The sequence below is a fragment of the Camelina sativa genome, chromosome 2 (genome assembly GCF_030686135.1).
Source record: "Camelina sativa cultivar CO46 ecotype springtype chromosome 2, ASM3068613v1".
In the NCBI taxonomy this organism is placed as follows: Eukaryota; Viridiplantae; Streptophyta; class Magnoliopsida; order Brassicales; family Brassicaceae; genus Camelina; species Camelina sativa.
In genome coordinates this window covers 29,178,187-29,202,162 of record NC_141881.1, presented here as the reverse complement: position 1 = coordinate 29,202,162, position 23,976 = coordinate 29,178,187, and the positions used below count along the sequence as shown (strand labels likewise).

Below are 23,976 nucleotides of genomic sequence, written 5' to 3'. Positions count from 1 at the left end.
TACTGTTATCTGTGAAACTTTGATGATTCATCGTTTTTTTCTTTTTAGGCAAAAGATGATTCATAGTTATCATATATATATTGGATAAAAATCAGGTTACAGAGCACTTAAGTCTTAGGAAGATAACTGCTACTAATCAAGCTCCAATTACTTAAATAGTCAATACAACAAACTAAATCATATATGTTACACATAGCTCAACTCCACGATCTCTCTTACTTTCCTGTTATATTCTCGTACATTATCACTGAACAACCTTGCAGCCTCTGCGTTCGCTGGTGAATCAGGGTTCGGGTCACAAAGCAAAGACTGTGTAAATAAAAGGTCTTGGTTAGTTTATGCAACGACCCCCACAATGCAAAATATGAAAAAAGGAGAAGTCAGAAGTCAAAACCTGAATTGATGTGAGTACAGCAGCAACGTCGTAGATAGGGCTCCATTGGTTTTGTAAGATATCCAAGCAAATGCTTCCATCTGCATAAACTGCACCAAAGTTCAAGTATCAAATATCAAAGTAGAAATTTCGTGTATGGTCTTTGTTTGTTAACTGAATGCTTGAGCTTACTGTTTGGGTGAAACATCCGTGAAACAAACCGAACAACTGGGGGTTTGTTCGGGTAATCCTCTGTGAACTGAAGGGTCATCTTGAAAGTACCTGATGAACACACCAGAATGATTAGTCTTAGCTTTCAGTTATAAATAACACATGACGAATATATGTTGCCCTGATGTATTCAAAGATGTTACCCCCATCCCATGGAGTGTCATCAGGCCTGCAAAATCAATGAAGTTAATCAGTAGTATACGCAGACAAGGATTTGAAGCATATATAGAAGGCAAAACAAAGATACAGAAACACATAAAGAAGATGTAGTACCCAAAGATGACAGCATTCCAATGCATGATATTGTTATCTTGAGGAGCTCCACTTATTCCCACAGGAGGATCTTTCTGCAGTCTCTTGAAATCCCACATTAGTCTCTTTCTCGCTGGACTTGTCATTGTTGCAACCTTAAACTGCATCAAATATACGAAAGATTTAAAATTCCTCTGAACTCTTCTCACAAGTATATGGTAAAGAGTAATAGCCTTTCACATGAACAAAGTAAGGACCTAATTCTTGATTAAAAGTTTCTACTTTTTTTGAATCCCTATAGAAGTAGAAGCAGAAACAAAGATCAACATTTCTATAACCTAAAGACCTAAAGCTTCAACAACCACTAAAACCCCCAAAGGGTCAATGAAAATTTCAACAAAAGGAAACAAGAATAACCCCAAACTTGTAAACAAGAAAGCATAATCGAGCATTCGTATATCAGATTCTACATTCATGCATGAAAAGATTCCATCTTCCGATGACAAGAATCAAACGAAAAAAAAAAAGCTTACCTTTAAATTGAAGAATCAATCGAGCAGGTTGAATCCGCAACACCAATAATTAGGGTTTATCAAATACTCAAAACCTTTGGATCAATGAAGAGAGAGCGAAAGAGATGATATGAAACTTATGAGTGGAGAATAGCTAAAGTAGAGAAGAAAGAAAGAGAGAGAGAGAGAGAGAGAGAGAATCAAAGTAGAGATTTTTTTTTTCTTTGTCTTCTTCACCAAAAAATAAACAGAAGAAATTAATGAAGAAAGAAAAATAAATAAAGATATATTTATTTCCAAAAATGAAAAGAAAGAAAGATTTTTATGTATTAAATAATATTTTAATGTTATTTTGAGGAAATTTATTTGTCGGTTAGTGTAAAGACAAACGTATACGTCAATGACTCAATGGCCTAAGCGGACGTGACTCAGCAAGCTCTCACCATTCTTTTAATTTTTAATTATCTTTTACATTTATGTTTATCTTTTCAAATTCCCTTATTTGACCCCTGAATTTTATATGTTCAAGATCACTAAATTAAAACTATTGATTTTTTTCCAATTTAAATTTGAAAGAGTAGAAAGTATAAATAATAACATCTTAAATCTCTTATCTTTTTACTAATTTCATGATTAGTTTCCCTTTAATTCTTTAATTAACTCTTATTCCATTAGGGTTTGTAAAATAGCAATTAAAATATTATGGGTTAAAAAAGATATAAACATAAATTAAGGCGAAATATATGTAAATATCTAAAAGTCATTTATCTAATCTCTCTTTCTCTCTCGTCAATCAGGGGAAACACAAAAATTACTCCTTTTATAAGCAACATCACTTCGAAGAATTCACCATTTTTATTACCGATCTCACTCGAATCCTCTCCGCCATTGTCTGATTTGTTCATCTTTTTCTCCGTCTCTTCTGGATCTTACGCAATGTATAGAGTTTTGGCGAGTCGAGCACTCAGAGCTTCGTCTCTCTCTCACAAATCTTCCACCTCCCTTGCTTCTTTGACTTTCTCCAGGTCTTTTAATCTTCTGTTCATCTTAGTATTGTTCTTCACCTTTTGGGATTGCATGTTTTTGCATAAATTAATAGTCTTTTCATTTGTTTAAAATGATTTCTCTGGAGTTATATATAAAAAAGACAAAACTTTTTAGCAAGTTGGTGTTTTTAAAATCTAAGATTTGGATGATCGAGTTGCCGCATCTGCCAGTGTCTATGGGACTGAAGAAAGTTTTAGTTTCTTAGATGTTGAAATGGTTTGTTTTATATAATTATCAGATTGATGTCTGAATGTGATCCATTTAAACTTCAGCAGGATGACTTTGTGTTTTGTGTTTTTGCAGATTGAATCATTCGATACCTTTTGCTACCGTTGATGCGGAGGAGCTATCTGGTGCTCATCCTGCTGAAGTACAGAGCTTTGGTGTGTGTTTGCTTCTTATATTGAACTTCGAATGTGGTACTTATCTCTAAAGTGCTTTTGTGGAGTCTCTGAGCTTTTTTTACTTTCCTGTTATGTTTATAGTGCAGGGAAAGTGGATTGGATCTTCTAATCATAACACGCTTTTAGATCCTCTAAATGGAGAACCTTTCATTAAAGTTGCTGAAGTGGATGAATCAGGAACTCAGGTTCGAGCCTATCAAAACCTTTTTTCCTACTGCAAAGTGGTATCCGTCTCAATGCTAACTTTTTATCTTCACTTTGTTCTATGTTGCAGCCATTTGTGGACAGCTTATCCCAGTGCCCCAAGCATGGTCTCCATAACCCTTTCAAATCTCCAGAGAGGTATGGTTTTGCTTGGGGCTTGATGAAATTATTCATTTCTTCTTCTTGAGATACTAAACTTATGCTGTCATGTTTTATACAGATACCTTTTGTATGGAGATATCTCCACAAAGGCAGCTCATATGCTCGCCTTACCTAAGGTAACACTTACTTCTTTTTAGAATCTCGAGTATTGAATTCAAAACTTAAGTTTCCCAAATAACATGCGTACTGAGCTACTGGTTATTTGTTATCTTATACGTGTATGCACTATTAGGTAGCTGATTTCTTCGCGAGGTTAATTCAAAGGGTTGCTCCAAAGAGTTACCAACAAGCTGCTGGAGAAGTCTTTGTCACACGGAAATTTTTAGAGAACTTTTGCGGTGATCAGGTACATGAATCTCTTCACCATTTCTATCTTGGTTCCTCGTTATTAGTTTCAAACTTTATAACTCGTGAAGGATTACAAACCATAACTTTTTTTTGGCTCAAGATGCCTATTTGTACATTTCATGTGTGTGCCTAGCTTTCCGAAACTACAACTTTAGAATGTTTGTTTAATGATTTCCCACACTTCTTTTTATTAGGTGCGGTTCCTGGCTCGGTCTTTTGCAATCCCTGGAAATCATCTTGGGCAGCAAAGTCATGGTTACCGTTGGCCTTATGGTCCTGTAAGGCATTCTTCCTAGATGTTTGTAATTGGAGACAACTCTGTTTTGTGCTTTGTTTTGAAATCATAGATTTGTGTTTGGTGCAGGTAACGATTGTTACACCATTTAATTTTCCGCTTGAGATCCCACTACTTCAGTTGATGGGGGCATTATACATGGGTAACAAACCTCTCCTTAAAGTGGACAGCAAGGTATTAATTATACTTCACATTGATATTATCTTCCTAATTGTACTGGTTCCATCTGTTTGAAATAATATAAATGTTATTTGGATAGGTGAGCATTGTAATGGAGCAAATGATGCGTCTGCTCCATTATTGTGGTTTGCCTGCTGAAGATGTGGACTTTATTAATTCTGATGGGAAGACAATGAACAAGATATTGTTAGAGGTATTTGGTCAGGAATTGACAAGTCTATTGTCTCCAGAGCTTTTTAGTTGAGCTAATTTACTGTATTGTCTATTTGTAACTCTTTTTAGGCGAATCCACGGATGACCCTCTTCACTGGTAGTTCTAGAGTAGCTGAAAAGTTGGCACTTGACCTTAAGGGTCGGATCAGATTGGAAGATGCTGGATTTGACTGGAAAGTCTTAGGACCAGATGTTCAGGAGGTTTCTTATTATAACCTTCCCTTCTTATTATCCACAAGTCTCTTTAGATGTAATTGTAACCCTTGTTTCGGTCTCTAATGTCAGGTTGATTACGTTGCATGGCAATGTGATCAAGATGCTTACGCGTGCAGTGGACAGAAGTGTTCTGCACAGTCTATGCTTTTTGTTCACGAGGTTGGTTTGATCCTAAATTTTATGCTGAAGTTACCTTTGGATCCTTGTGGTTACTTCCAATTTCTTCTGTCTTTTTTTTTTTTTTCATTGTGTTTTCTGTTTTCTGAAAACTCTGAGCAGAACTGGTCAAAAACACCTCTTGTTTCCAAATTAAAAGAACTAGCGGAAAGACGCAAACTGGAAGACTTAACAATTGGTCCTGTCCTCACAGTAAGTTTCATAATTTCTCCATCTGCTAGTAATTTTCTGATGAGATTGTATCATTAAAACTTATTCTTTCACAATTGTTTCAAGTTTACAACTGAGGCAATGTTGGAGCACATGGAGAATCTGCTTCAGATTCCTGGCTCAAAGCTACTCTTCGGTGGCAAGGAATTGAAGAATCACTCGATTCCTTCTGTCTATGGAGCTTTGGAGCCCACTGCAGTTTATGTTCCCATTGAAGAAATCTTGAAGGATAGTAAAACCTACGAACTCGTCACCAAAGAAATCTTTGGACCGTTTCAGGTTAAACCGCGTATATCATTTGCTTTATCTGAATGATCTGTGTTTCCTAACTAATATACATAGCACTGTTTCTGTATCTGATATCCAGATTGTAACGGAATACAAAAAGGATCAACTTCCTCTAGTGTTGGAAGCTTTGGAGAGGATGCACGCTCATCTAACTGCTGCTGTTGTTTCAAATGATCCCATCTTTCTTCAGGCAAATCCTTTCACCAACATCATCAATCAATCTCTTTGTCTCTTTCCGTTTGATATTGATGTAACAAATCTGTTCAGGAAGTAATAGGGAACTCGGTGAATGGGACTACATACGCTGGACTCAGAGGAAGAACAACTGGAGCTCCTCAGAATCACTGGTAAGAGAAATAAAAACAATCCCAAATGTAACAAATCTTTCTTTTGTTTGTGAAAAAAGCTAATATTATTTTATACAAAAACAGGTTTGGACCTGCGGGGGACCCAAGAGGGGCCGGGATAGGGACACCTGAGGCAATAAAGCTGGTCTGGTCATGCCACAGAGAGGTCATCTATGACTATGGTCCAGTTCCACAAGGTTGGGAACTTCCTCCATCTACTTAGGAGTGGTGTATCCACTAATAATAAAGTAAGCTCGTAGTTTGCTGTTGCATCGAATAAAAGTGAGGTTTTGTAGTTATCTCTACTAGTAGTTTCAGTGGGAGGGAATAAGATATTGAAACATGAAGTTTTCAACGGGGTTGACTTAGTTAAGGAGTTGAGGGATGAAGAGAGAGAGCTACAATTGTGAAACTCAAGAGGAACTATTATAAGTCCTCCAGAATCTCTGATTATATAATATTTATTTTTGTTCAGCTCAAGCCAGCAAATATATTATAATTTGAAACAAGAGGGAAAAGAAAACTTGTTAATGTTCTTCATTAATAATGTATTAAGACCCTAATCTGAACGATCTCTATTGAACAATTTTTTTTCATCACTATCATGGGGGGAAAAAGAAAAGAAATAAGACTACTCTAAGATCTTGGAGACTCCAAACATGACCATTTGTTCACCAGTCCTGATCCTTCTGGTGTTTTTGAAAGCAGACAAAGACAACCATGGCGATTGTGCCCTTGAACCAAGAAAAACCAAAGTGATCTGCAATGGAGCTTTTAGCGTTGTACTTTGTGTCCAAAAGCTTTGATGATGTGAACTAGTAATTTGTCTCCAGTTATACTTCTGACTCTTTGTATCAGTTCGCTCCGCGAGATTCTCCTGTTCTGTTAAATCCAAAAGGAAAGCAACAATTAGAATGTGAAATCACCAGAAAAAGACAATGAAAGTTAGAAACAAACAAACAACAAAAAACACTTACTTGTTGATCTTTGTAGTGTTTCTGAATGACAAGTATCTGAGAAGGAGATAGAAACTTTGACAATGCTTTGATCAATACAGGAAATGCCATCCATGGCGATCTCAATCTCTTTGCACTACCTGCAAAAACAGTAATAATAAAGTCAAAAAAACAAGAATCAAGAAGAACAAAGAAAAAATTCAAGATTTTTTTGAGGTTTTGCTTACGAGTTAAGTTAAAGGGAGCTTTGATGCAAACAAGAAACTCAGGCAAGACATGAGTGTTCATATGTGTACTCCACACAATGTACTTCTTGGGAGAAGCTAAATCATCAACACCAGAATCAAACTCTGGTGAACTCGGACATGATTGAATCGAGCCTTGAGGAACAATCTCTGATTTGCCAAGTAGAACTCTACAAAGCAACAAGAATCTCATCCCATCTTCTGATTCTGCAGCTGATTCCTTCAAACTAAACAAACAAACAAACAGAAAACAATAAATAAAAATCAAAGCTCTTCGAAATATTGAAACTTTTTTAGAACTCAGAAACTAACCAATCAAGAGGAGAGTTGTCCGGGGAAAGATACAATCCACGGCCATAAGAACCATCGTTTGACGGCGGCTGGCTAAACCCATACTCCAAAATCGTTTTCAGCTCATGTTTCGCGACGGAGCACCAACCGTACTTCACCTTAGCTCCTCCGTCACCTCCTGCGGCGTGTTTCGCGTGAACCGCCTCTTGAAAAATCTGAAAAGTCTTGAACTTGGCACGAGACCCAACGGTTCTGAATCCGTTACGGAGAACAGAGAGAATCTGGCATTGATCACCAAGACCAGATTTGCAATTACGAAAGATAAGATCATGAGCTTTATCTCCTTCAAGCAACTCCATTAGCCCGAGCTCGTCAGCAAAAGATGATGATGACGGTGGTGGATCAGCAGCAGCAGAATACGAATCACAGCTTCCTGATTCAGATATCGTTGATACTTCTTGCTCTGAATCATCATCAAAACCAGCTTCGGTTCTTACGTAATAATCCATTGATTGAAAAGATAGGAACTTTTTGGAATCAGCTTAAGAAAAGTTTGAATTTGTTTCTTGAGAGAGAGAGAACAGAAGAACTTGAGCTCCAATCCAAATCCAAAAGTATATATATAAAGAAAGAAAATAATTACAGAAATGGAAAAAAGAACCGCCTTTTGTTTCTGTTATTACCGTCGGTTTTGCAATTCTTGAATTAATAAAAATTAAATACTCGCAAGTTCTATTTGTCTTTTTCTCCGTGGAGAAGACGTAAACACATTAAATTACATTTTTTTTGTGGTAAGTTGCGGCCGCAAGCTGTTTTTTTTTTTTTAATGTTTTAAGCTTTCCTTTGATGGGTCTATTCCGTGTTGGGTTCGTTAAGCTGGTTGGGTTGGGGTGGCTTATAGTGAAATGACGAGACTAGCCTTTGAACCAAGTGGTGGGGTTTCGGCAGAAGGTGAAATGACGAAATTATACACCTTTGAATAATACTCTCCGTTTGCTTGTGGACGTTGAGAATGTGTGTATTTTGTTGGAGTCTTTATTCGAGAGACCAACACCGACACACGTAACACGTTTTATACGTAACCATTATCAATTTCTTAAATGATATTTTATAGGTCAATAATTTAATATAGTTAGAAACTTATGATTTCGTATGTTCATAACTAAATTAATCGATAAACAATGTGAATGTGATCTACAAATTAATATTGTGGGAGGGATTAAATTAGATTAGTTGTTTACTCACCTAATCAATATCTGTGCAACGGGACTTGCATCATCGCAATCAATATCTAAGTTATTATTAACATGTTTACACCTAGATATGTAACCCTAGATATATATATATATATATATGATGTATCAGATTCAGAAGCCCATAAATAAACCATTGATAATTTGATATTGGGTCATACTTTTCATTTCATTAACGATATAGGCCCAGTTAATTATATTACATAATAGTAAAAATACTGTGATCACCCTCTCCAAACTCCAAAGTGATCTATATCTTATAAGACAAGGCACTAGACCATCATTGTCCTCTACTTCTATACTTGTCAGTTGTCACACCCTTAATTAGAATATATCCGTTTGCTTCTCGAAATTGAGAGTGTGTGTCTGCTTACAGAGGCCACGGCCGGCACACGTATTTTATACGTAACAATTTAGTATTTTATTTTCTTTAATCGAATTATTAGGTCAGTGTTTATTTAATTTAGAAATCCCATATGTCCATAATTAAATCATATATTAGAAGGGATTTGGCCCGTTAAAGCAAATAGAAACAAAAATAAAAACATTAGAAGGGCCGGTCTTGAGGAAAAAGCTCACAAACAAATACTGTATTTTAGTTATCACTGAACGACCCAACCGCCTCTCTAAGTTATAGGGTTTTAGATATACATAAGTCGCCTAGCTCTTTAAATTCCCTGCTCTTATATGATTGATTAAATTAAAGAATAAGGTTTTATAAATTATATAAAAGTTTGTGGGCGCTTGTAAATCATTAGACATTGTAATAAGAGTTATGGCTATATCTACAGCTCTGACTCTGTATTCTCAATGGAAGAAGAGGTCGTTAAAGGCGATGAGACGAGGACGAAGAAGAAGAATACGATCACGTGGAGACGATTTGGTCGCGCCGAGGGTTCCTTTGGATCTTTTGATCGAGATTCTGACTAGATTGCCAGCTAAATCGCTGATGAGGTTCAAGTGCGTCTCTAAGCAATGGTCTTCTCTTATCCGTTCTCGATATTTTAGCAATCGTTATGTTACGGTGGCATCCCAACCGCGACGACCTCGTCTATACATAAGTTTCATGGAAGAGGATGATGATGAGTCTGTACTGCTATCATTCTCATTCTCATCATCGTCTAGTAGTGATGAGTCTTTCGACCTAGATTTGACAATGCTAGGGGTGGGAGGACACTACATGGTGGCTCTTCGCGGCTTGATTTTATACAACGTTTGCGCAAAAGCGTGCATCTATAATCCCACCACCAGACAAAGCGTAACCTTACCGGCCGTCAAATATCATAACATGTTTATGTTTGCTGAAGAAGATTTAAACTAAGGAAATTAACTACTCTTTGGGACACGATCCTGTCCTTGATCAATACAAAGTAGTCTGCACGGTTGTGCTTTTCTCAGACGATTTTAAGAGCTTAACTTCGGAGCATTGGGTCTTCGTACTAGAAGCGGGAGGTTTCTGGAAAAGAATTCAGTTTGATCTACAACATCATAAACCTACAATATCCGGACCGTGCATCAACGGAGTTATATATTATCTGGCTTCTACTGATATATCTAACCATATCGTTTTCAGTTTTGACGTTAGGTCTGAAGAGTTCAATATGATCCAAATACCTGATGTGTTGCATAAAGGTGGTGGGTCATTGTATTTTATAGATTATGGTGGAAAACCAGCTCTTTCTAATATTGCCGATTTTAAAGAAAAGGGTTTGTCTGATTTATGGATCTTGGAAGATGCTGGAAATTGGTCGAGTAAATCTCCGGGTTTGCTGCAGCCTTGTCAGATGCATTTAGTTGATGACGTTGACGAAATTGATGTAGAAGGTGCAACTTCAAAGGGCGAGGTTATCATGTCACCCATACCGTGGTGTTCCCCTTATTACCTTCTCTATTATGATGTGCAAAAGAATCATCTCAGAAAGGTTAAAATCGGAGGAATACGGGACTGCTGCTGGTTTCGTAACTCGTACAGTTATGTCGTGATGGATAATTATGAAAGCATCATGCACTTGGAAATTTGAATGCCATTACTTGGTCTAAATGATTTATCAACAAATTTTTTTCTTTACATTTTCAGAATACAATGAAACTATTTATCTTTTATTTTATAAATTTTAATTATTTTTATAATGGTTTTTTTTTTTTCTTTTAGGATTATCATGCGGTTTAAAAAAAATTCATGAACGTCCAGTTGATTGCATGCAACTGCTAAAATTAAGGCCATGAATGGAATAAGTTTTTTAAATTGGTTTTTAGATTTTAGTTTTTTGTTTTTAAAATTTTTGATTTTTGGTTTTTGCTAAAAAGTTTAAAACATTTTTAAAAGAATAACAATAATTGAAAAATGAATGAATAACAGTATTTTTTTAGTGTAAACCAATTTTATAAAATCTTGAATGTCAAAAAATTAGATTTTTAGAAAAACTAAAACCAAAATCTACTTTAAATCTTGTAACCATTCAAGGCCTAAACATAGTAGTATTTGTACCTGAATGTAATTTATGAGTGTATAAGCAAAACACAAAAGTTTTGACTAATAACAATATATAGGAGTGTGTGTAACTAGGAGATATCCCGTGCTTTAAACATGGATCAACATTTTTTAAAAATGTATAATATAATAATTAAAATTATTATTATATTTCTTTTTAAAAACTATTTTGTTTGAGATAATATTTATTTTTATTGTTTCGTCAATCTATATATGTTTATTTGAATACTAATTATTTTAGAATATTATAGTATTTTATTTTTGATGTATATTACAATTTTATATTGTTTGTTTGTTTTATTTGCATCAATATTTTGTGAAATATAAAGTAGTAATTTTAATATTATAATTGTGAGCAAATAAAATTTATTAATTTATTAACAATATAAATTTAGTTTTACCAACCCGTCAATGTGTAAATTAAGACAAATATTTTTTCCATAGAATGAGTAATATATCTTCGTTTTAAAAAATTCAAATCACATCATATGCAAAAAAAATCAGCATATTTATTAATCATAATTATTACATAAAAGTTCCAAACAGTTTGTAAACAAAAAAAAAAAGAGATAGGAGAATCATAATTTGAAATCTTAATAAAATATTTGAAATCTAGTTATTAAAAATAATTTTATTGTCTATTTGGATATAAAAACCATTAATGATAATTTACACCCAAAAAAAAAGAAAAAAGAGAAGTCCTTCTTATTGTTTTCCTTAAAAAAATGTAAATATATAGAAGTTTCCTGTTCCTCAATGATCAAGGAGTAGGTTAGGTTTGATATATAAGTTTGTGAGCGCTATGAGTTAGACATATAAATTACAATAGTAACTACGCGTTTGTTTTCATCCTTTCGATGAGGTCTTCGAAGGTGATGATGATATTGAGAAGAGGAAGAAAAAGAAGAAGAAGCGGAGTCAATTGGGTCGCACCGGAGATTCCCTTGGATCTTTTAGTCGAGGTTCTGACTAGATTGCCTGCTAAATCACTGATGAGGTTCAAGTGCGTCTCAAAGCAATGGTCTTCTCTTATCCGTTCTCGATATTTTAACAATCGTTATCTTACGGTGGCAACCCCACCGCGACCACCTCATCTATACATAGGTTTCGTGGACCAGGACGATGGTGAGTCTGTCCTGCTATCATTCTTATCATCGTCTAGTAGTAGTGGTAGTGCTGAGTCTTTCGACCAAGACTTGACAATGATAGGGGTGGGGGGAACCGAGATGGTGGCTCTTCGCGGCTTGATTTTATACACCGTTTGCGCAAAAGCGTGCATCTATAATCCCACCACCAGACAAAGCGTAACCTTACCGGCCGTCAAATATGATAACATGTTTATGTTTGCTGAAGAAGGTTTAACTAAGGATATCAGATACGTTTTGGGATACGATCCCGTCCTTGATCAATACAAAGTAGTCTGCACGGTTGTGATATACTCAGACGATTCTGAGAGTTTAACTTCGGAGCATTGGGTTTTCGTACTAGAAGCGAGAGGTTTCTGGAAAAGAATTCAGTTTGATCGACATCATAAACCTACAATATTCGGACCTTGCATCAACGGAGTTATATATTATATGGCTTCTACTGATATATATGACCATATCGTTTTCAGTTTTGACGTTAGGTCTGAAGAGTTCAATATGATCCAAGTACCTGATGTGTTGCATAACTTTGGTGGGTCATTGAATTTTATAGAGTATGGTGGAAAACCAGCTATTTCGAATACTGCCGATTTTAAAGAAAAGGGTTTGTTGGATTTATGGATCTTGGAAGATGCTGCTGGTAAATGGTCGAGGAAACCTCGGGGTTTACAGCCTTGTCAGATGCATTTTGTTGATGACATTGATTACATTTATGTAGAAGGTGCAACTTCAAAGGGCGAGCTTATCATGTCACCCAAACCGTGGTGCTCCCCTTATTACGTTCTCTTTTATAATGTGCAAAAGAATCATCTCAGAAAGGTTCAAATCGGAGGAATACGGGACTTCTGCTGGTTTCGTAAGTCGTACATTTATGCCAAGCTGGATAATTATGAAAGCATCATGCACTTGGAAATTTGAATGCCATTACTTTTTTTTTTCTTCCCGGGTCCAAATGATTTATCAACATTTAATTGTTTTTGCCTTATAATAATACAGTGAAACTATTTATTATAAAATTGTCAAGCCAGATATCTGTTTTTTTAATATATTAATGATACAATGAAACAATTTATTTATTTTATACTCCCATTTATTTCATAATACAAGATGTTCTAGAATTTTATTTTATTTTATTTTACATATTATAATATGTTTTCAAGTTTCAAAGCAAATTATATATTCATTTAATTTTATGATTATTTATATTTATATTATGCTATTTTTTTGTGATTGGTTGACCTTTTAAAAAATAAACGTCTTAGTTCTTAATCTACGTATTTTTCGCTAATTAAAACATCCTATGTTTTGAATCAGATAGAGTATTTCATAAATTTTAGTGATTTTTAGCATGTTTTTTTTTCTTTAGGTATTATGAGGTTTTAGAGAATTGAACTCCCAGTTGGTACATACAATTGTTAACAAACATAAACACTGTAGTATTTGTACCCGGTTGTAATTTATAAAAGGTACCTTTGAGTGTATAAGCAAAAAAATAAAGTTAATCAACTAACAACAATAGGACTATAGTGTAGTAAGACTAGTAATTAGGGGTGGGCATTTAAACAGAACCAAATCAAACCAAACCAAATCAACCGAACTCAAACCGATGTCTTAGGGTGGTAGGTGCAACTCAAATCGGGGAGGTGATCTTAGCTCCCAAACCGATGTCTTCCCCTTATTACTTCTCTATTATGATATGCAAAAGAATGATTTGAGGAAGGTTGAAATCAGAGGAACATGGGATAGTAAGACGTACATGCATTGATGGGTAGGAGAGAAAGCATCATGCACTTGGAAGCTTAAATTTACTTAGAACTATATACTGTAACTATTATGTAATTTTAATTTTACATATCGGAACACATTTAGTAAAAACATTTTGATACAAATAAAACCCATCAGATAAATCTTTCAAATTTAGGACGGAGCAAATTCGGTTCGGTTCACTTTTAAACAAAAAAACCGGTTACGGTAATATTGTGCAAAACACTCTCTCCGACTCCAAGTGATCTATCTTCTAAGACAAGGCAATGGACCATCGTTGTTCTCTACTTTTATTTATCAACAACTTTTAAGTTTGGGTCTCTGTTGCTGCTGCTTCTTCTTCTTCTTCTTCTTCTTCTTCTTCCTCTTCCTTTCCTTCTTCTTCATCAGCCTCAAGTCCCAGAGACTGGTTTAGGCACTCTTGAGCTTCTTCTAGTGCAGATTCATTTGCATCGGTTGCATATAATATCTTCTTAACTGCTACCACTATCTGCACATATTGTGTGGTTTCAACAATACATATATTGTTCAGATTCTCAATGATTTGAGTTCAAACGAAGAGAAACAAATACATTAAAAAAAAAAAAAAAAAAGGTGTTGATATTGCATTTACCGGAAGATCCTCGAGTTCAGGAGTCTGACAGAGTATCTCTGTGTCCCGGAGCTTAGAGAAGTAAAAGTCTCTTTCTTTTTCCAAGAGATCGACCGAGACCTTGAGATCTTCTATCTGGCATTGTCAAAGAAAGTTTCATTACAGGTTCGTTTTCATTAACATGAAAATAATTAAACCGAATAGTTAAAAGGGAGCTGATTACCTCCTTTGACAGAGCTTGCACTTCGGCTGATGAGTTGCTCCCACCTCCAATTGCATGTGATTTTACTTGCTTGGGACCTAGGTGTTATAATTTTCAACAACATTGAGAAATTTGTAAATTGGATAGGTAAGCAATAGGATAAGAGAAGCTTAAATCAAATGGCTGACCAGATGGTTTGTTGGAAGTAGTCACAGGAGGATGATGATGCATATTGTTTGTTTGCAATGACTTTGAGATCTTACTAGATCCCTTTACACTTTTCTCTCTGCCACCTCTTGATCTTCGTTCAACTGGATTATAATTCCTATAACGATGAAGCCATTAGAGTGCCGTTAAAAAGACTTTTAGTTATAGGAAGTCAACAAGGAAGGTAGAGAAGTCCATCATACTCATTCATAATGCCTCCGTTTATAGAATCGCAAAAACGCTTCAGCCATTGTAGAAACTCCAAGTTGTCTAGTGGTCGGCCTTTGACAAGCCTGTTGACTTCCAATGGCTGATGTATTTCCCATCAAGACAAGCAACATTGTGAGTGTTATACATATTTTGAAGCCAATAAATAGCACACACAGGCAAAGGTAAGAAATTACCTTTGTAATCTTCAATTTGGTGAAGACTTCTTGCATGACCTTGTAGTTTTGAATCATCTCGTACTCGTTCTTTGCTTCAAAATTAACCTAAAAGTGAGAGATTTAGACCGCTCTGCAAAGAAACAAAAAACGATTGCAAGAAACAAAAAAAGAGATGCCGAGTGAAAAAAATCACCTTGTGCATTGGCACAACTCCTGGGAAGGTCATATCCAACATTTGACATTGCACAGCACCGGATGCAGCCTATCGAAAACCCACACCATAGCTACTTAGATAAACAAACAGTCTCACAAGCAAGACAAAAATCAAACAGTTTAAATGCTTGTTTAAAAGACTATAAACTAAAAAAAAAAAAGTCCTGATTAAAAGCAATATCTAAAGTAATGAAACTGCCCCCAACACATTTCATAATCATCTTAATGATCATTGAAGCCTTTTCAATAACAAAACTGACAAATGTGGATTCATACAACATACTCTTCTGAAAAGCCAAAAACTTGAAACAAACAAAAAGAAACCGATCAACAACTAGACAAATGTGTTGCTTCCAATAGCTGAAGCATTGATCAAACAGAACCATTTTCAGATATATACGAGAAACTGAAACAAAAAGAATTCTTTTTTAGACTGTCAATAGCTCACTGGTTTGTATGGAATCAGGAATCTCAATTCAAGAATTCAGAGTGAGAGGAGGTCACCGACAAAAATCTTGAGAAACACCAATCAAATCCTATATACCCCCAGATCAACAACAACAACAATACATATCTTGTCATAAATCAAATCGTCTTAAGCCACCGACATTATCAAAAGAAGAACCTTTTAGACCAAAAGGAACGTCCTTTATGAATCAATTCATGGACAATGCTACACAATGAAGAAATCACACAGATGCAGATACGATAGACAAAAATCCAAACCAATCAAAAAAAGAAGAAGAAGAAGAAGAAAGAAAGAAACCTCATCTATACAATGGTCTTCTCTTATCCGTTCTCGATATTTTAACAATCGTTATCTTACGGTGGCAACCCCACCGCGACCACCTCATCTATACATAGGTTTCGTGGACCAGGACGATGGTGAGTCTGTCCTGCTATCATTCTTATCATCGTCTAGTAGTAGTGGTAGTGCTGAGTCTTTCGACCAAGACTTGACAATGATAGGGGTGGGGGGAACCGAGATGGTGGCTCTTCGCGGCTTGATTTTATACACCGTTTGCGCAAAAGCGTGCATCTATAATCCCACCACCAGACAAAGCGTAACCTTACCGGCCGTCAAATATGATAACATGTTTATGTTTGCTGAAGAAGGTTTAACTAAGGATATCAGATACGTTTTGGGATACGATCCCGTCCTTGATCAATACAAAGTAGTCTGCACGGTTGTGATATACTCAGACGATTCTGAGAGTTTAACTTCGGAGCATTGGGTTTTCGTACTAGAAGCGAGAGGTTTCTGGAAAAGAATTCAGTTTGATCGACATCATAAACCTACAATATTCGGACCTTGCATCAACGGAGTTATATATTATATGGCTTCTACTGATATATATGACCATATCGTTTTCAGTTTTGACGTTAGGTCTGAAGAGTTCAATATGATCCAAGTACCTGATGTGTTGCATAACTTTGGTGGGTCATTGAATTTTATAGAGTATGGTGGAAAACCAGCTATTTCGAATACTGCCGATTTTAAAGAAAAGGGTTTGTTGGATTTATGGATCTTGGAAGATGCTGCTGGTAAATGGTCGAGGAAACCTCGGGGTTTACAGCCTTGTCAGATGCATTTTGTTGATGACATTGATTACATTTATGTAGAAGGTGCAACTTCAAAGGGCGAGCTTATCATGTCACCCAAACCGTGGTGCTCCCCTTATTACGTTCTCTTTTATAATGTGCAAAAGAATCATCTCAGAAAGGTTCAAATCGGAGGAATACGGGACTTCTGCTGGTTTCGTAAGTCGTACATTTATGCCAAGCTGGATAATTATGAAAGCATCATGCACTTGGAAATTTGAATGCCATTACTTTTTTTTTTCTTCCCGGGTCCAAATGATTTATCAACATTTAATTGTTTTTGCCTTATAATAATACAGTGAAACTATTTATTATAAAATTGTCAAGCCAGATATCTGTTTTTTTAATATATTAATGATACAATGAAACAATTTATTTATTTTATACTCCCATTTATTTCATAATACAAGATGTTCTAGAATTTTATTTTATTTTATTTTACATATTATAATATGTTTTCAAGTTTCAAAGCAAATTATATATTCATTTAATTTTATGATTATTTATATTTATATTATGCTATTTTTTTGTGATTGGTTGACCTTTTAAAAAATAAACGTCTTAGTTCTTAATCTACGTATTTTTCGCTAATTAAAACATCCTATGTTTTGAATCAGATAGAGTATTTCATAAATTTTAGTGATTTTTAGCATGTTTTTTTTTCTTTAGGTATTATGAGGTTTTAGAGAATTGAACTCCCAGTTGGTACATACAATTGTTAACAAACATAAACACTGTAGTATTTGTACCCGGTTGTAATTTATAAAAGGTACCTTTGAGTGTATAAGCAAAAAAATAAAGTTAATCAACTAACAACAATAGGACTATAGTGTAGTAAGACTAGTAATTAGGGGTGGGCATTTAAACAGAACCAAATCAAACCAAACCAAATCAACCGAACTCAAACCGATGTCTTAGGGTGGTAGGTGCAACTCAAATCGGGGAGGTGATCTTAGCTCCCAAACCGATGTCTTCCCCTTATTACTTCTCTATTATGATATGCAAAAGAATGATTTGAGGAAGGTTGAAATCAGAGGAACATGGGATAGTAAGACGTACATGCATTGATGGGTAGGAGAGAAAGCATCATGCACTTGGAAGCTTAAATTTACTTAGAACTATATACTGTAACTATTATGTAATTTTAATTTTACATATCGGAACACATTTAGTAAAAACATTTTGATACAAATAAAACCCATCAGATAAATCTTTCAAATTTAGGACGGAGCAAATTCGGTTCGGTTCACTTTTAAACAAAAAAACCGGTTACGGTAATATTGTGCAAAACACTCTCTCCGACTCCAAGTGATCTATCTTCTAAGACAAGGCAATGGACCATCGTTGTTCTCTACTTTTATTTATCAACAACTTTTAAGTTTGGGTCTCTGTTGCTGCTGCTTCTTCTTCTTCTTCTTCTTCTTCTTCTTCCTCTTCCTTTCCTTCTTCTTCATCAGCCTCAAGTCCCAGAGACTGGTTTAGGCACTCTTGAGCTTCTTCTAGTGCAGATTCATTTGCATCGGTTGCATATAATATCTTCTTAACTGCTACCACTATCTGCACATATTGTGTGGTTTCAACAATACATATATTGTTCAGATTCTCAATGATTTGAGTTCAAACGAAGAGAAACAAATACATTAAAAAAAAAAAAAAAAAAGGTGTTGATATTGCATTTACCGGAAGATCCTCGAGTTCAGGAGTCTGACAGAGTATCTCTGTGTCCCGGAGCTTAGAGAAGTAAAAGTCTCTTTCTTTTTCCAAGAGATCGACCGAGACCTTGAGATCTTCTATCTGGCATTGTCAAAGAAAGTTTCATTACAGGTTCGTTTTCATTAACATGAAAATAATTAAACCGAATAGTTAAAAGGGAGCTGATTACCTCCTTTGACAGAGCTTGCACTTCGGCTGATGAGTTGCTCCCACCTCCAATTGCATGTGATTTTACTTGCTTGGGACCTAGGTGTTATAATTTTCAACAACATTGAGAAATTTGTAAATTGGATAGGTAAGCAATAGGATAAGAGAAGCTTAAATCAAATGGCTGACCAGATGGTTTGTTGGAAGTAGTCACAGGAGGATGATGATGCATATTGTTTGTTTGCAATGACTTTGAGATCTTACTAGATCCCTTTACACTTTTCTCTCTGCCACCTCTTGATCTTCGTTCAACTGGATTATAATTCCTATAACGATGAAGCCATTAGAGTGCCGTTAAAAAGACTTTTAGTTATAGGAAGTCAACAAGGAAGGTAGAGAAGTCCATCATACTCATTCATAATGCCTCCGTTTATAGAATCGCAAAAACGCTTCAGCCATTGTAGAAACTCCAAGTTGTCTAGTGGTCGGCCTTTGACAAGCCTGTTGACTTCCAATGGCTGATGTATTTCCCATCAAGACAAGCAACATTGTGAGTGTTATACATATTTTGAAGCCAATAAATAGCACACACAGGCAAAGGTAAGAAATTACCTTTGTAATCTTCAATTTGGTGAAGACTTCTTGCATGACCTTGTAGTTTTGAATCATCTCGTACTCGTTCTTTGCTTCAAAATTAACCTAAAAGTGAGAGATTTAGACCGCTCTGCAAAGAAACAAAAAACGATTGCAAGAAACAAAAAAAGAGATGCCGAGTGAAAAAAATCACCTTGTGCATTGGCACAACTCCTGGGAAGGTCATATCCAACATTTGACATTGCACAGCACCGGATGCAGCCTATCGAAAACCCACACCATAGCTACTTAGATAAACAAACAGTCTCACAAGCAAGACAAAAATCAAACAGTTTAAATGCTTGTTTAAAAGACTATAAACTAAAAAAAAAAAAGTCCTGATTAAAAGCAATATCTAAAGTAATGAAACTGCCCCCAACACATTTCATAATCATCTTAATGATCATTGAAGCCTTTTCAATAACAAAACTGACAAATGTGGATTCATACAACATACTCTTCTGAAAAGCCAAAAACTTGAAACAAACAAAAAGAAACCGATCAACAACTAGACAAATGTGTTGCTTCCAATAGCTGAAGCATTGATCAAACAGAACCATTTTCAGATATATACGAGAAACTGAAACAAAAAGAATTCTTTTTTAGACTGTCAATAGCTCACTGGTTTGTATGGAATCAGGAATCTCAATTCAAGAATTCAGAGTGAGAGGAGGTCACCGACAAAAATCTTGAGAAACACCAATCAAATCCTATATACCCCCAGATCAACAACAACAACAATACATATCTTGTCATAAATCAAATCGTCTTAAGCCACCGACATTATCAAAAGAAGAACCTTTTAGACCAAAAGGAACGTCCTTTATGAATCAATTCATGGACAATGCTACACAATGAAGAAATCACACAGATGCAGATACGATAGACAAAAATCCAAACCAATCAAAAAAAGAAGAAGAAGAAGAAGAAAGAAAGAAACCTCTTCGATACGAGAGAGATTGAGATGAAGCCTGTCATTGATCCAACTCAGAATCTCATTCCTTCCAACAAAGTAAGCACTATCCATCATCCCAATGTTCGTCGTCATTTTCTTGAATCCTTCTCTCTCTAGGAACCAAAAAATAAATAAAATTAAAAATCCTCTCTTTTTGTTGTTTCTTTCAATTGGGAAACTCAGATGCAACGCAATGGAGAGATTAAAAGGGAAAAAGAGAGAATCAATTAGGTTAGGTGAAATTGAAAACCCCCCACAAAAATTTAATTAAGAAAAAAAAAAATTTCTTTTTAAGAAAAAAATTTGATTCGATCTGTTTTGGGTTTTGTTGCTTCTTTGGAAGAGAAAGAAACTGAAGCAGAGAAAACGACGGAGAAGCAAAGGTCTAAAAACAATAGAGAATTGAGGAAACAAGTGATTTTAAAATTTTAAATTTAATTAAACTTATTTTAGATTGTTTGTTGAAAAAGCAAAAAAAAAAAAACTTTATTAGACATTTAGACTAAGCATATGGGTTTAAGAGTTTTAAGCTATGAAATAATATATTTTTAAAGAAAATAAATAAAGAAAGAAACGATTTTTAATGTAAGAAAAGGATGCATTAACTTCTTCTTGGTTCGTTTCGGTTACAGCTAAATGTCACAATTTATAACGAATGGCTGATTTGGACTGTAATACTAATATGTAACGCCTTCTCACGTGGGGTTTGTCTTTTTAACTTACTACTACTAGTAACATGGTATTATATATTCATTTTTAAGGTAACATATAACAACACTACTTTCTTTTTTGGAGTTGTGTGTTGTATATAATTAAATGACTAATTTTAATACGATATGTGTAAGGTAGAAAAATCAATTTCTTTTGTCAAATAATAGAATAGAAAACCGTTTTAATATGACAAAAGAATTTGATGTTTATACATTTTTTTTTTGTGAGGATGAAAAAGAAACATTGTATTTATTTCCGTGACAGGGCTTCACATGTAATGAATTAATAAGCTATGGTAACGTGGATAGACACACGAATAAATCTTTAGCTACTGCAACTAGTTTGATTCTTCTTTTCTCTTTACAGCTCTCTATATCATTTTGGCTTTACCATTTCTGCTTCTTTTAAAGGTCCTCTCACTTCTGTAAACTATATTTATTCGAAGTGGACTAATTAGTATAAATATATGGAGCTTGGTACGGCATATTGACTCAAAATATATAAATCTATTATGTGCCCGTTAGCTACGATACCAACACGTCAACTTACTGCCATAGTTGTCAATTAATTGAGTTACATTTAACTAGTCCAGAGCTATTTTAGTTTTCGCTAATATATATCTGCTCTGGTCTTATTACTACACGAATATATATATAAATTATCTACGCAGAAACTTTTATTTTGATATTATAAAATTCTCCTCTCAACAGTTACAACAACTTCATAAGACTCGGAAACTAAAAAGGAGAAAAAAAAAGAAAAGTAAATGATACACTAGTCACGATATTCAAGATACAACCAGCATGAACTAGTAGCTATAGGTGTCATCAAAGGCCGAGTGACCAACGTATTTTGCTGATGTATCCACCTGAAAAATGAAACAATATCAACAAACTGAGTCTCGGTGATCAAACATTCAGGTCTCAAACAGGGGTTTTGAAGAGGTCATACCGAGCTCACAATCTTCTCTTGAGGCGCACCGGAATCATTTGGCGGAGTAAATCTGCCAGCCGCTGCTCCTAAGTCACCGTCATCCTTCTTGGCTGGCACGTACCAGACATTAACAGTATGTGGGCTTAAAAGGAATGAACGCACATAGTGCTCGTAGAGATAAGCAGCGCCGCTCAAGCCCGGTAAGACCAACCAACTTGTTAGGGCTAGCTTAACGTAAGGATATAGTGGGATCCTGATCATACCATAAACTTTGGTTAGCTCGAAACCTGAAGCAACTTAAAGCATCTTTCATGGAATATTATTTTCGGTAAATCCAAGACATCGATATATCATATATCACCCGCTATACAAGGACTAGAAACAAACAAACATATATACAACCCGACTCTGTTTGCACAAGTAGAAGCTTGCACATCAAGTAAGCTTCAGGCTGTGTTTTAAATTTACCATTCGATGAGCCCGTAGAAAGTGAGCTCGAAGAGTTTGATAAGTGAATAGAGTGCCCAATACGTCAACCATTGCTTGTCGTCTCCTTGAGTTCTCGACTCTATTGCCCTCACTGATGCGTATCTGTATAATAACCCAAAAATGTTACCAAGAAGAAGGGCTTAAGATTTGGTATATTCTCAGGCGAATAAAGGGACTTACAGAGGATAAACCAAGCTAATCACAGGTCTGCAGCACAACAAGAAGGATCAAATTAATAAATTTAAATAAAACGAGAAATCTTCATAAGCAGGCTTAGTATATCACTTGTCAAATTACCCAGCGATGACATCGAAGTTCTTAAAGATGACTTTCACTAAACTTCCGATACCGGAACTCATCTTTGCTACCGTCGAATTGTTTTTTTTTTTCTTTTCTTATCTCTTTATCACACTCTCACACCACCGCCTTTTGAGTTTTTTTAGCTTTCTCTGTTTGTGCTTTTGGACGACTTCAGTATATGAAGTGAGTAGGGCTTGGGAACACGTGTCCGTGACTATGAGAGGAGTCAAAGCGTAATTTAGCCACGTGGCTTGATCTGCAAGCTGAATAAGTAAAGCTGGTGGTAGTTTCCTGACCGTTCGATTTCATCAATCTCACAATTCTCAGTCCTGTCACCTGTGTTCTAATAAAAGTGTTCATTAAATACGAAATTCAAAATACATTTAAACTTAATCCAGTGCATAACGTGCCACTAAGCTCGGTAGATAGATAAGATAATCACTTATCGTCAGAAAAAGAGTTCACGAACATATTTTGTACCAGTGCAAACCTCTCTCTTTCTTCTCTCTCTAATATTTTTCAGAGAGAGAGGCTCTTATCTTTGATCACCGTCCGACATGTTTTGTCGGTTTTTATGTCCGGATGAAGTTCGGTATCGCTGTAAACATGGCTTTCTGTTGCCGTGTTCTCGTGATTCCATCTAGCCGTTCTACCCTCGCCGTACGACATGTTTTGTCGGTTTTTATGTTCGGATGAAGTCTGGTATCGCCGTAAACATGGCTTTTCCGTTGCCGTGTTCTACCCTCGCTGTCCGGTTTATCCGCCTCCTTTCCAGCATCGACTGGCTTCTACAGCAGTCTTGGCTGGTTTTCTGTTTTGTGCCGGTGTTTGATCCGGTTTTCGTTGCTTTTTCTGTTTTCCTTTTAATAATTCTCATTGGGAGGTGTTGGTGATACCAGTGAAAGCAATCTTGCTTTCTAAAGCTTTTTATTCGACCTACTCTCTTTTGAGCTTCGATTTGTAGGAATAATTACAGAGATTTGAGTTTTAAGTTGAAGAAAAGAAGTTGATTCCGTCGCTTATTAACATTGCCTGAACCTTTTTTGTAGTCTTGCATTTTGAAAGGGCTTTCTTTGGCACATATATGCCTTGATATGTTTAATACAATATATTCCTCTTGAGAAAAAAAAAAAGCTCGGTAGATAATGACACAGAAGTAATTTATTGGGGTTTTGTGACGATTTGTCGAGTTTGAGTAACAAAGTCCAAATGATTATACACGTTATGAAGACTCTTCTCCAAGCAAGTATGAGATTGATGAGTAAGGTTGTTTGACCAAGCTATTTAAT

At 35.5% G+C, this 23,976-nt stretch overlaps 6 protein-coding genes and 3 pseudogenes across 7 annotated transcripts; 4 read left to right on the top strand and 5 right to left on the bottom strand.

Annotated features, from left to right (window-relative positions):
- Window positions 1-56: 56 nt before the first annotated feature.
- Window positions 57-1,666, bottom strand: LOC104740175 (ubiquitin-conjugating enzyme E2 3). The gene is made up of 6 exons (XM_010460707.2): window positions 1,390-1,666; window positions 878-1,017; window positions 748-773; window positions 566-655; window positions 395-483; window positions 57-309 (listed from the first exon to the last, which is right to left on the bottom strand). Exons 2-6 carry the CDS (start codon window positions 1,000-1,002, stop codon window positions 187-189), a joined length of 453 nt encoding a protein of 150 aa, XP_010459009.1. The 5' UTR covers window positions 1,003-1,017; window positions 1,390-1,666; the 3' UTR covers window positions 57-186.
- Window positions 1,667-1,879: 213 nt separating this feature from the next.
- LOC104740165 (delta-1-pyrroline-5-carboxylate dehydrogenase 12A1, mitochondrial) lies at window positions 1,880-5,933 on the top strand. Its single transcript, XM_010460696.3, has 16 exons — window positions 1,880-2,393; window positions 2,719-2,798; window positions 2,901-3,004; window positions 3,094-3,161; window positions 3,244-3,301; window positions 3,418-3,531; window positions 3,728-3,811; window positions 3,898-4,002; window positions 4,088-4,201; window positions 4,291-4,422; window positions 4,507-4,596; window positions 4,717-4,806; window positions 4,891-5,103; window positions 5,192-5,302; window positions 5,380-5,459; window positions 5,544-5,933. Exons 1-16 carry the CDS (start codon window positions 2,305-2,307, stop codon window positions 5,680-5,682), a joined length of 1,671 nt encoding a protein of 556 aa, XP_010458998.2. The 5' UTR covers window positions 1,880-2,304; the 3' UTR covers window positions 5,683-5,933.
- Window positions 5,934-5,972: 39 nt separating this feature from the next.
- On the bottom strand, window positions 5,973-7,757 carry LOC104740157 (putative inactive poly [ADP-ribose] polymerase SRO5). Of its 2 annotated transcripts, XM_010460686.3 has the most exons (4): window positions 6,973-7,757; window positions 6,643-6,887; window positions 6,437-6,555; window positions 5,973-6,341 (listed from the first exon to the last, which is right to left on the bottom strand). In XM_010460686.3, exons 1-4 carry the CDS (start codon window positions 7,458-7,460, stop codon window positions 6,234-6,236), a joined length of 960 nt encoding a protein of 319 aa, XP_010458988.1. In that variant the 5' UTR covers window positions 7,461-7,757; the 3' UTR covers window positions 5,973-6,233. The 2 variants fall into 2 exon arrangements, with proteins under 2 accessions (XP_010458988.1, XP_087329702.1); XM_087473576.1 differs by having other exon boundaries at window positions 6,437-6,887; window positions 6,973-7,754.
- Window positions 7,758-8,979: 1,222 nt separating this feature from the next.
- On the top strand, window positions 8,980-10,225 carry LOC104757021 (F-box protein At5g62510-like; annotated as a pseudogene).
- A 1,269-nt stretch (window positions 10,226-11,494) lies between these two features.
- LOC104757011 (putative F-box protein At5g62660 pseudogene) lies at window positions 11,495-12,758 on the top strand (annotated as a pseudogene).
- Window positions 12,759-13,644: 886 nt separating this feature from the next.
- Window positions 13,645-15,501, bottom strand: LOC147949319 (microtubule-associated protein RP/EB family member 1B-like). Its single transcript, XM_087473572.1, has 7 exons — window positions 15,185-15,501; window positions 15,010-15,096; window positions 14,809-14,915; window positions 14,587-14,723; window positions 14,420-14,496; window positions 14,218-14,331; window positions 13,645-14,094 (listed from the first exon to the last, which is right to left on the bottom strand). Exons 1-7 carry the CDS (start codon window positions 15,224-15,226, stop codon window positions 13,912-13,914), a joined length of 747 nt encoding a protein of 248 aa, XP_087329698.1. The 5' UTR covers window positions 15,227-15,501; the 3' UTR covers window positions 13,645-13,911.
- A 383-nt stretch (window positions 15,502-15,884) lies between these two features.
- Window positions 15,885-17,027, top strand: LOC147949318 (F-box protein At5g62510 pseudogene; annotated as a pseudogene).
- An 886-nt stretch (window positions 17,028-17,913) lies between these two features.
- On the bottom strand, window positions 17,914-20,897 carry LOC104740144 (microtubule-associated protein RP/EB family member 1B). Its single transcript, XM_010460677.3, has 8 exons — window positions 20,240-20,897; window positions 19,454-19,522; window positions 19,279-19,365; window positions 19,078-19,184; window positions 18,856-18,992; window positions 18,689-18,765; window positions 18,487-18,600; window positions 17,914-18,363 (listed from the first exon to the last, which is right to left on the bottom strand). The coding sequence occupies exons 1-8, from the start codon at window positions 20,345-20,347 to the stop codon at window positions 18,181-18,183; spliced, it is 882 nt and encodes a 293-aa protein (XP_010458979.2). The 5' UTR covers window positions 20,348-20,897; the 3' UTR covers window positions 17,914-18,180.
- Window positions 20,898-21,615: 718 nt separating this feature from the next.
- Window positions 21,616-22,844, bottom strand: LOC104740134 (HVA22-like protein b). The gene is made up of 5 exons (XM_010460668.3): window positions 22,685-22,844; window positions 22,568-22,594; window positions 22,367-22,489; window positions 21,917-22,151; window positions 21,616-21,833 (listed from the first exon to the last, which is right to left on the bottom strand). Exons 1-5 carry the CDS (start codon window positions 22,744-22,746, stop codon window positions 21,774-21,776), a joined length of 507 nt encoding a protein of 168 aa, XP_010458970.1. The 5' UTR covers window positions 22,747-22,844; the 3' UTR covers window positions 21,616-21,773.
- Between the last annotated feature and the right edge of the window lie 1,132 nt (window positions 22,845-23,976).